Source organism: Planococcus citri, chromosome 1 (assembly GCF_950023065.1).
Source record: "Planococcus citri chromosome 1, ihPlaCitr1.1, whole genome shotgun sequence".
NCBI classification, from domain to species: domain Eukaryota; kingdom Metazoa; phylum Arthropoda; class Insecta; order Hemiptera; family Pseudococcidae; genus Planococcus; species Planococcus citri.
In genome coordinates, this window is record NC_088677.1 from 39,865,966 (window position 1) to 39,878,432 (window position 12,467).

The window sequence follows — 12,467 nt, forward strand, 5'->3', positions numbered from 1 at the left end:
TGACTAGGTTTGCAATCATTTCAATATCTGATTTTCTGTGCGATTTCTTGCAAAAATACTAATCTACGAGTGCTCGTACATCTAAACATTGGTTGAACTTGGAGTAAATAAGTACCTGTATATTTTCATGATGAAATACAAAAAAAAAAAAAAAAAAAAAATTCAAAGCTACTAACCATATATGGCGAAGACAAATTCGTGCATTGTTTTCAACTTACTTATTCTCAAAAGAGATGGCGATAAAGGCTTCCAATTTTTACAAAAATTTAAAATGGTTCCAAACTTGAAGTGACAGCAGATTGTTATTAGTTCAAAGCGCCGAATCCGAATATAATTTTTTTTTAAATCCCTCGTGCAATTTGAACATGGTAATAATATAGGTAACAGAATTGAAAATGTCACATTGCTCGTTATTTGTGAGTTCTGTTAAAAAATTATGGCTAAATGACTTCAACAAGATGTAGGTAAAATTTCATAGGTACATTGAGGTTAGTGTTTCATTCCCCCTATAAGAGCTCAAAGTTTGAAAAAAAATATTGAAAAATGTTCAAGATTTTACCATCATATTTTGAAGAAAACAATTAGGTACGTATTATTTTGAGAGCTCCGAAACTTGACAAAAATTGACTTCGAGCTTTTCTAATGGTTTAAACATAATTACCTATATAAATCAGTGGGGCAGCCATCTGTTTTTTTTTTAAATACGCGTAGTATGGGCGGACCAAAGTTTGCTGAAGACCGGTAATTTTATTTCATTTTTTTAATAAAAAAAGAGAAGAAGAGCTGACGGACTTCTTTGAGTAATATAATCCATTGTTTTAGGTCCACCTTTGGCTATGCCACTGGATAATATTAAAGCATTTAATGCATCAAAAGATCACTCAGATCAAAAAAAAATTGAAAAATTGAAAAATTTGAAAAATGCATAAATTTAAAATGTTTGTTTTTAATCAACCCCGCTGTATAAAAATCATTGTTGTGTTTCGACTGAGAATTGGTAAGAAATGTGAAAATCGTGTTTAATGGAGAGGGGAAAGTAGTAGTAGTAGGAGGAGGAGGAGGAGGAGGAGGAAAGTAATTTGACGAGAGAATAGTCGATGGTTTTTCTCAAGCTTGACTCAACATTTAAAATTTTTTGAACGCGTCTGGCTTTCCCCTTAGGCAATAAATGAAGAGTGATATTCCAAAACTCGCTTTGTCCATTTTTATCAAAGTTGGGTTTTCAGTGATACCTGGTAGATGAAGTATTAACTCACATTCCTACATCATCAACCTACCAAAATGAGGTGTTAAACTCACCTAAATAGCCAATTCACTAAAAATTAAAAAAAAAATAACGTTCCAAAACGTGTTTTGTCCATTTTTATTGAAATTTTTTTCAGCAGTATTTAGTGGATGAAATGTATACCTACACTCCTACATCATAAATCCACCCAAATAAAGTGATAAACTCACCTAAAAAGCCAATTTACCCGTTTAAAGGGAAACTGTTTTTCCTCTCTCCTGAAAAGTTGTGAAAATGGACAAAGCGAGTTTTGGAATATCACTCTTCAAATATTTTTCTCCACGCAGCTGCAGTAGGTATTTTTGTATTGTACAGCATCCTCTCGAAAGTTATATTCGATGAAAAGTTACTAGGTTTCATAGCAATATTTATTTAGTTTTTAAAATATGTACCTACTGTTTATTCCTGTGACCAAGAACTCGCTTGAAATTATCATTTTTTCAACAGTCATTTGTCCCTTCAATTTGACAGATTGGCAACATGTGCACCTAACGATTTCTTTTATGGTGCTGAATCACATACAAATCTCGAGGGTTGGTAAAAATAGAAATTCATGTAATGTTTCGAGCAGCCGGACATTCTCATCTTTAGTGCATTTTGAAATAGATATAAACTGTTACGAAAAAATAATTTTAAAATTATTATTTTGAAAAATACGAATGGATTGTTGAAATTTTTAAAAATGTGTGAGCGTATTTTTTTTACTCCAATTATTCCCATAATAAGTGACACGTTTCATAGGAGACCCTTATTCGATGTCTGAAGTTTTATACTTTCTGGAAATTTTTATCAATTTTTTCCTGTAAAAAATAAATAGGTAAGCACTCGAGAATTTTATATAGGTAAATTTCCCTACTCCAAAAATTCTGTGAAGAATTTATTTGAAATAGGTTCCAATGATACATAATACTCGCACTAATAGGTTTAGATACGAATGCTCACCACCTATGGCAGTCGTGGAATAGGTAGGTATAGATAGGTAGTCACAAAGTATCAAGTAAACCTACTAATTGTACACGTAGCTAAGCTTATTAAAATTTCAACGCTGTAATACTCCACAAAAATTTTGCTCGACACCATAATGGTTTTGAGTCTAGGAAAATATCGAAAATACATAGATGTATTTCGTCGGGCATCATAATACAGCTCAGATTACACGTCTCGTCGTGTCGTCGTATCAAACTTTATTAAGTATATTAATATTATTATCGAAGCAAATTCAACACCCAGTGAATTAGGGCACATTCGAAACTTCCATTTGGTATTTCATAATAAACTATGTACTTATTCTTCACTTTAAATAATTGTGGTTATGGTTTTACCATGTTAATAAGTAGTACCTCCGCGATAAAACGACTCGGTGGGTAATTGGTATCGAGATTCAAAAGTTACGGTATGGTATAGTATGGTATATTCAACTTGAACTAGGAACATAGATGATACGAATAAACGTAGGTACCTATATAGCTGCACAATTTGCTTATAATCTTATCATTTACTGCTATTGAAAATATCAACCGGAGACCTAACCTGATGTGAAATTAATTTCTATATTGTTTGATTCAATGACGTAATTTAAAATTGATACCTACTCGTAGAGAAAACTGGTGCGGGTATCGATTTTCCTTAATGTGAATTTGACCTGTCTGTCGGCTGTAAGATAGGCCTCTCTGTATGACGTTAAAAAAAATATTTAAAAAAAAAAACACTTCGTTTTATACATACCAAGCGAATCTATACATAAAGCGATTGAAATGCTAATTATATTTGTATTTTAGCTTTAAAGCGAATTTCATAAATTTACATTAGAGATTACCACATAAAAGGAGCGCAAAGGTCGCTAGATGTGCAAAATATTTCATACCTATTATACAGGTCTTAAAAATGACCATTAGGGAATAAGCGGAATATATCAGTGCTTGGACAAGATAAAGGTATATATACGGCAAAAACGTATATATATAGTACATGTAGAGGCCCAAGTATGGAAAGATAGGTAGGTTAGATAGGTAGGTAAGTATGCATGGTAGAGAGGTGTAGCAACTAGATAAATGATCATGGTGTTTCAAGTGATACAATGCGCTGGTATTTACTTTTGAAATGTGTAGCTTTGACTGGATTTAAAGGCATCTGTGAGCAGAATTATAGCGTTTATTTTCTAAAGGAAAATATTTTTAATACGCTGATAGTGCGCTTGTGGTAGTATCATCCTGAAACAACAAGCACGCTATGTATTATACTAACACAGATATCTATCTACGCGAGTGAATATTCACTCGCTCTGCTTAGAATTACAAAAAGTGATTTCGCATTTATAGCGACAGGTTTTTCTTTTTCTTTTTTTTTATTTCTTTAATCGTAATTTTTTTATTCCTCTTTTTTTTACACAGTCTTATATTAGAATAGGGATACACATTATATAATATTTTACAATGAACTATACCTATTATAATGAAAGTTTATATCTCATAGCCTCAGTTGGACTGTTGAATTTTTTATTTTCAAGAACAACCCTCATTCATAAATTTTTTCCAAGTTCCGAACAAGATCCCAATTTTCTTTTCGTTGAATTTTATATTCATTGTCAGTTACAAAAAGATTCTACGCGGTGGAAAAATGGTTCGTGTTATTTATTCGAGTTCATTCCGGGTAGTTTTCATATTAAATGTTTTCCTATTCGAATTCCATTTTAAAATTTTGTTGAAGCCTACCTAGGTAGGTATATGTTTGATGGTTATTTTTTTTGGTTTAAAAATTATTATTTTCGTCATAGAGGTAGGTATAATTTTTATTTTTTCAAACAAGATGTGATACATAAAACTTAGAAGCATAAAATATTCAACGCTTAGGTACCTACCTATGCAAGATAACTTTTTTTTTTTAATAGAAAAAATAAATAACTGATAAGGGAGTCTCTTCAATTTGTCACCTCCGATTTGGCTGAAATTTGGCTCCCTGAAAGTTCACGTCATCAACACCTCAGAATCAAATTTTCACTGCTGCAGTTAGTTACAGCGTTTAAACTAATTACTGCTGGAGGCTCCAGATAGTCTCGAAAATGATGGAAATAGATTTGAGAAATCGATTTTAGGGTATGGGTGAAGTTTAGGACAGTTTTCTTCAGAAATAATACTGAAATTAAAAAAAAAAATATGGAATATCCAACTTGTAAAAAAATACACGTCTGAATTCGTCACCTTGGATTCGCGATTTAACCACTCTAATCGATTGAGAATATCGAACTTATGATAGGATTAGAATTTCAGCTAGCGAAGTTGATTATAGCGCCATCTGGAGCGATTCCAGTGTGTCGAAGAAAAACTAATTTCTGCTAGAGGCTTTAAATCGCTTCGAAAATGATCCTAATCGATTCGGGAGGTTGATTTTGGTACCCGGCCCAAAGTTCAGATTTTTATCTCGTAGTTTACCATTTTTATGAAAACCTCATAAAAAATTCGCCAAAATCCGAAAAAGCCACTTCAGCAGTTGAAAATTTGGTTCTGAGATGTGGGTGACATGAACTTTTAGTGAGCCAAACAGCCAAATCGGAGGTGATGGATGAGTTGACGAGGTTAGCTGAGATCTTCTCCTAATAGGTATTCCAAAAAAAAATTATCAACATTTTCCAGTTCAGCCTATTAGGATCCATCATTTAAAACAGTTCGTCTATGCATGGAAGGTACTCATGCAATGAAAAAAATATACCTATACTTATATCAATTATCAAAAGAGTAAAAATTAATACATCCAGTGGAATAAAGTTTACACATTTCAGGCTCCTTTTTAATCATTTTAGTTTTATTATTCGTCTCCGTTGAATAATGTTTTATCAAGTCAGAGTCACATTTAGCTTAATTTTCATTACATTATATAGGTAATGGAACAGTTCTATGCATTAAATACTACTTGAAAGTGATATTACAATACAAAGGGACTTTCGCTTAAGTACCTACCTACCTATTTTAAAAGGCCAAAATATCAAACAAAACATAAAAGAACAACGTCAAGATTTCTCCTCATAATTCATTTAAACTTGACGCATTTTATGAAAGCGCATTGTTTTAAGTACTCGCATAGTAAAAATCAATATGCTAAAATCCTATCTTACGTATTTCTGTTATTAATAATAAAATGACACGCATGCGTTAAGACACGCAAAGAAAAACATTATTACTTTTTTTTTTTTGGTAGAAATCTGCGATGTAAATACTTATATGTATACCTACCTACATAACAATTGTAATAGAACCCTTAGATACCAGGCATCTACATTTTTATGTTTAAGATAATGGTGCGAGTACCTACCTGATTTTAAAAACGTATATAAAACACAATTCGGGTAATTTCGAACTACCTACGTACAAAGAAGCACACACGTGCACAATGCACAAAGCTCACAAGAATAACAATAGATAATTAAACATTTGGGTGTAGTAGGTAAATGCTGATTTTTTCCTTCGAGAACAACCATTTGCCATTGAAGCACGAAGTACTTACTTAAATCTTGAAAAACGTGAATCGAATTCAAATAGAAAATCTTTAATTTATTTCAGCTAGGGAAATCTTAACTTACTAACCGATATTATTAGCTCTTGAATTATTTAAATTGATTTAAAATATTCATTTAGAACCCCCCCCCCCCTATACATGTTTGGATAGGTAACCTATTCATGAAAACTTCACTTCCTAAAATATAAAAAAAATTGATTGAATAATTTTATTTTTAAAAAAAAAATATTCACTCAATATCTTATCTTGAAATCTCAAATTACCTAATGTATAAGAAATATTGGTAGGTTTCTTATTAAGTAACAGGTAACTTCAGAACTTTACGAGTTATAGTTATATTAATTTTAGAACAATTGCCAACGATAATGGACTATTTTCCTTGTTTTTAGCAGGTTAAACGCGTTAACATAGGTAGGTAGGTAGGTAATATTAAACATTATTTATTGTCAAAAAGATCCCATTTAAGAAACGCGCAAAATTAATTCCATAGGTAAGTATATCTACGCAATTTAAATCTTACGTATTTAAGGAGTACCTATTTAATGAAAAGAAATCACCTAAATATAAATTTAAAGCCATCTAACAGCGGGTATTTTTTCAATTTTTGGTACCAAAAGGTGGCCAATAACTATTGACAAAGCGTTCTAAAGAAAAGCAAATGAATCAATAATACAAGGGTGTAGATAGATAAATTACAACAGGGCAGTTTTAGGCATCCCTACCGGGTGGTAAACAGAATAAAGGTACCACATCTAATTATAATGTCAGTTTAGAAGCGACCCAAACCGATATCTCCTCACATATCAACTTAATTAAATATTTAGTCCGATATTTCATTAAGTATAGGTATCATCTCGTACGTTATACTTATCTACGTATTTTATACAGCAATTTAAACTTACGTTAAATTTCATTTTCATAACGATAAATATTTTGGGGAAAAAACAACTTTGAATAATGAATGGAAGATGAAAACTTTAATGAACAGTGCATGCGAATTTTACTCGCCATTTCTATGAAAAAAAAAATGACAACTGTGGATAAATACGTACCTACTTAATGTTTGTGTAAACATGTAAAGCAAACAAACTCGATAAGGATCGATATGTGAAAAAAAAATCCGAACATATCTAATTATCAGAATCTTCAATTACGACTCTCCAAAGAAGAAAAAAATTCAATAGAATCAAGATTCTATTTTCTGTGTGAGGTTGTAACTCGTTTTGATGAAAATGGCCCTATGCGCTAATTTCAATTAAACCTGTGCCATACGATACTACGATAAAAGTTTAAATAGTATTTATCAGATCTTTTGTGGACAAGAATGAGTATTATATAAAATTTGGAGTATAAAACGAGTTCAATCGTTGGACGCCTACCTGTTTTGTAGCAGGTTGACAATAAAAAATAAAATCAATAAATTTGTAACTTCCGCATACTTATATTGATAATGAACAATTGAGCTATACTATTCATAAAACCTGAACATTTTTTTTATTTATTCAGCAGATTAAATTTGAAAAAATTTCTTTGAAATATCTCATCCAGTGAAAACGCTTAGTACCTACTACCTAAGTATACCTATGTACCTAATACCTATATTACATATAACGATGGAGTTTCTTTCAATTATTAACTCAAGTTAAGCATAAAAATTTATTTTCTTTTCCAATGAGTTACGACGAAGATAATAAAACCGTAAAGAAGCGCGTAAACTTAATTTCAAAATTTTGCCAAGTTGAGGAACAATGTGTACGTAGAACCTATTCCCAAATGTTTTGATAGTATATTTTCTTCAAGCCGCATTCGTGAGCTTATTACCTTTCTTCTTTGATTACTCTAGGTGCAAGAAGTCATAGTCTCACGAGTCCAATGAAACTGTTTTTCGATTTTTATACTTTATTGTCGTCCAATACGCAATACTTTTTCCCATTTGTATTGATACATGAGCTGATAAGTTATACGTACAAAGCGTTATATAAAGGCAGTACAAATTATACGTAGGAAGGAGGTAGTATAAACGTAAGTGCTATCTCACAGGTAAACATTATAGTAATTTTCATTTCGAAATAAATTTTCCAAAAAAAATGAAAAAAGGCGATAGCCTCTGTCCAGTGCGGTTCAATAAAAATTACGAGTTTCATTTTCACGAATAAAGTACGAAGCTGCATAAATAAGTATACAAAAACATTCACGTGCTACCTATAGTTCTTAGTAAGTACTTACTTATTCTACAGAAATCAAAATACTAGACACAAAAATAGGAGTACCTATTAAAAATTATAAGATGGGTGCGAAATACCAATGATGGGGAATTCCAAATATTCTGCTACCTAGACAATATAAAAGTAATTATTATCGAATTGATTTTTTAAACATTTCAGTCGAAGGGTTTTTAACTGGAAAGAATAAATTATCAATGGTTGTGACCAAAACCTACATTAACTACGGGTTACGATATTTCAGTATTGAAGCGGAAAAAGAACAAAAATGTAGAAAGCACTTGGACTACTGCCAGATGCTGGTCGACACATTTTCATTTGCAAAGAGGCATTCTTTTTAACATTTTTCCAATTTCCATTTACGTTTTTTTCTCCTCCGTTCTACATTTGTATATGTACGCGTACAATACTCGACCGATTATTGCGAAGAAAAAGCCATTTTTTCTACATTATTTTGGCCTGCTTGTTTCTGTTGTTTTAGCACGTCGTTTTTTTATACTCGTGTTTTCTAATTTCACGTGTTTTTAGAGCAGTAATTTTTCTTCTTTCGTTTCTGGTCATTGGTTAAAATTCTTTGGCATAAGTTACCCATTAAATAGGTAGCCTATATATCTAGTAGCGTTATATTAACCACGCGCGGATATTGGTCGAGTTCAAAATACCTACACCGTCGTAAATCTTGCTATTGGTTTGCCGGTAAAGTAAATTATAATTTAAGTATAATTTTTAAAAAAAGTAGATGCACGAATGTTTGCACTATTTTTTTTTTACATTTACCTACTTATCTTCAATTTTTAAAAACAAAAAATTGGCTGTAAATTGACATTGAAGAATCACTTAGATTATTTTTCTATTGACTTGAACGACAGAGGCTTCAGCGCCAGGAGCAACTCATGCGTTGATCAACATTTATGAAAGAAAGGAAATCTCTTGAAAAGACAAAAGGTGGCTAATTTTTTGAGAAACGATTTTTCTGAAACCAAAATCTCTCGAATGAAGTTTTTTATCGACTTGACTTGAACAATTGGGGTTTCTGTGTCAGCAGACGAAATAATATCTGATTGAACTTATTCACGAAGGAAAATAAATCTTTTAAAATCAGAGCAATGATGACTCATTAAATCTTTCAAAATAAAAACAGGATGCCTCTTGATTTTATCAACTGAAGTGAGTTTTCTGAAACCAATGATTGAGTAGGTACCTATTGAATAATTTTTCAAGATTTTCAAAAATGGCAGTATGATTAGTTGATTACTTTTTTTCGGGAAAGCGATTTTTCTCACACTGGAAATGGAATCACCTGCATATAGGTTTTTTTTGTCCATTTGAGTAACGGAGGCTTCTGCGCCAGGAGGCAACTTATACGTTGATTGGAATTTCATAAAAAGAAAATAAACCACTTAAAATAGCAATAAGATAACCTATTTTTTGGTAACACTTTTCTGCGACTTTTTTTAGGTCTTTTAGGTAGATAGATAATTTTTTCCATCGGTTTTCTGAAAAACAATCCATTATTGTTAAGATGTTTAGTCCTAATCCACAAAAATAAATGCATACCTAAGTAGGTAGGTACATATGTAGGAAACGAGGGGTCTTTTAAGCATCCAATAAGGTGCACTGGCAACTTAAACAAAGAGAAATATATCATAGTTGAAGAATAGGTACCTATATACCTACTTATTATTATTTTTTTCATGGAGTGCTCTATACACTTGAACTACCTACCCAATTTGCACACCTAAGGGCTTGGTAAATAATTTCTACGCGCAATACGTAGATATGTACGTCTACGTCTATGTATTTTTATAGAGCACAATATGCGTAAAATATTACCAACCCTATTTCCTTAGGTACCTACTTATTTCTGTAAAAAAAAAAAAAAATATAAGTATATGGGAATATCGGTCTAGGAAGCGAATTAAGGAAAAAATAACTTCAACTTCGTATTATCTAGAATCGTATTATAAAAATAACCTGCGCAATAAATCGATTCTGCATTGGCGAACATTTTCTAAAAAGTTTAGTAACCTTAGTATTATTAAAAATTATCAAGCTGAGGAAGCAACTAGAAAAGGGTTGATTACAATTAGAAAGTTCATCAATCATTTCTAAAAAACAGGGGTTACACAGCAAAACATCGACCATAAAAGGAAATGGAGGATAAATGATGAAGCGGAGAGAGAAGGCACGCTAACAGGATATGTTTTAAGACAGTTATTAATGGTTTTCCCAAGATCATTGCTGTCAGTTATTCGCCAAACAGTTGATACCTACTTATTTTTGATAACTTCGAGGTGCACCAATAACAAAGCATCAGGTGTAAGAATTTTTATTTAGCCAATGTATAGGTCTGGTTGCTTCTACTTTCTCTTTCGGGGTGAAAATTAATTTTCATAATTCATACACAAAGCTACGGTCGTCGAGAAACTTTTGCATTCGTACATGCGCCTCGGAATTATTAAAGTTTTTTCCCATAAGTACTAGGAAGATGTACGTTGTAAATTTTATAAATGATTCTGTAGACAATATACACAATACACATTTTTCCGGTACCTAGCGAGAAAATGTAAAATTTTAAATGTACCTTCGTAATTTTTTTCTGTACAGAGATAAGTCTCGTCTTTATTCATATTAAATGAGAAACCTTTATGTGAGAAGTGATTTGTGGTGGTTGGTGGCTAATGTAAATTTTAAAAGTAAAGCTATTCAGCTTTAGGCTTCTGCAGCTTAGTCCAATAAATATGTATTATTCAAATGATTTGTTCAAGAAACATTCGCCAATTGAAAATTTTCAATTGAAACTTTATTCCTATGTAAATGTTAGTGGGATGTATTTGAGATATATTCTTAACCGTAAATGCGTGCTTAACAAAATCCCTTTCACAAGTTCACAAGTGTTAACGAAACACCCGGACCTTTAAATAATTATTAGGTATCTCAAAGGAGAAGTTTAATTTTCACAAATCGCGAATAGTTTCTTGGCAATTGAAATATAATTAAATGATTCCCAAAATCCCAAATATACCAAGTTTTTGTTCAAACTTATATATTGTGCTTAGGTAGAGGTACCTCGTACTTTATTTATTTTTATGTTATGTTTAACTCGACTGGTGAATTAATTTTGAGAATTAAATTTTCAACGAGGCGAATTCTCGGAAGACTGCGTACGTTTACATAAATATTTACCATTAGGCGGCCACCTATTGTTGTTGGTTTATTCGAATTGAAGATAAACTTGGAAATACTCGAAAATGAAAATAACGTTAAAATGAGAAAAGTGAAATTTCTGATGCGTTCAACATTTAAAACAGATTTTTGTCCTTTTCCTTTCTATGTACTTTCTACGACATTGTATCCACTTTAAATTATTCCTGTTTCCTGCCAAAGGGCCAAGCTGCAGTAAAAACCTAAACGTAAAATGAAATAAATGGAAAACTTTTCATCAAAAGTTAATTTGTATTTGATATGATGTTATCTGAATTGATTTTTTTGGAAACTGATTTTTCCAGTCCACTGAATCGAAATTTTTTCGAGAGAATCAGCGTCACCTTCATGACATATGAAACTTTTCTTTTACGTATCGAATCGCGTTTCCATCAGAATGAGTTTTAGATATACCTACACTTTTTCTATCGTACATATAATATACTCGTATATTTTTTCTATGATTAATTTATACCTATCAATTTCAAAAAAATATGTATCTAGCTTGGTAGGTACTTGATAAATATTTTCCTTTCTTATTTTGCAGAATCTACGACACTGAATGCAGTAACCAAATGTTTCGTCAGCCTTTTGTTTTATATTTCTACATTTCGTATCACATCGACAACAGATAGCACATGCAAACAGTCTGAATACCATTGTCAAAATGGCAGATGTGTTCCTGCCAACCATTTTTGTAATTCCGTTAACGATTGCGGTGATAATTCTGATGAGCCTAGATTTTGCACACGTAAGTACTCCAATTTAAACATTTTAACTACCTACCAACATTTTCGTTTCTTCATTTTCATTACCATCACACGTGTAGCTCTGTTTTCTTGTTTTCCAATATCTACAGAGAATTCGATTCGAACCCTCAAAAATGGAAAACTAAAATACCACCTGTTTTAATCGCTGTTTCCAACCTTCCATACGGTTACCCAACAGCTTCTGTTGCACAAGTGTGAATAAGGTTGCCGACTCTGCGATTTGAAGGGAAAATTTATTCAGCGTCAAATGGTATTTTTTCCACATGACGTGGTTCGGATATTTAATTTAACATAATTAAACGAAGTAGTTCCACGACAGGCGTTCATATTTTCATTTCATCAGAATTTGAAATAGGGAAACAACGCGATGTTTGAAAATTCAGATGTTTGACTTTTAGTGAAAAATTTGACGGAAACTTGGTAGGATAGGTAGATTTTTTCCCCGAAGGTTTCACGCTTTTAAAATTCTTTTTTGTT

General features: G+C 31.9%; 1 protein-coding gene across 1 annotated transcript in view; it reads left to right on the top strand.

Annotated features, from left to right (window-relative positions):
* The window catches only part of LOC135831904 (uncharacterized), a 29,292-nt gene that overhangs the window by 6,548 nt on the left and 10,277 nt on the right, over positions 1–12,467 (top strand). The window contains exon 2 of the mRNA XM_065344749.1: positions 11,768–11,971. Coding sequence (XP_065200821.1) covers positions 11,768–11,971 — 204 coding nt within the window. The remainder of the gene's footprint in view (positions 1–11,767; positions 11,972–12,467) is intronic.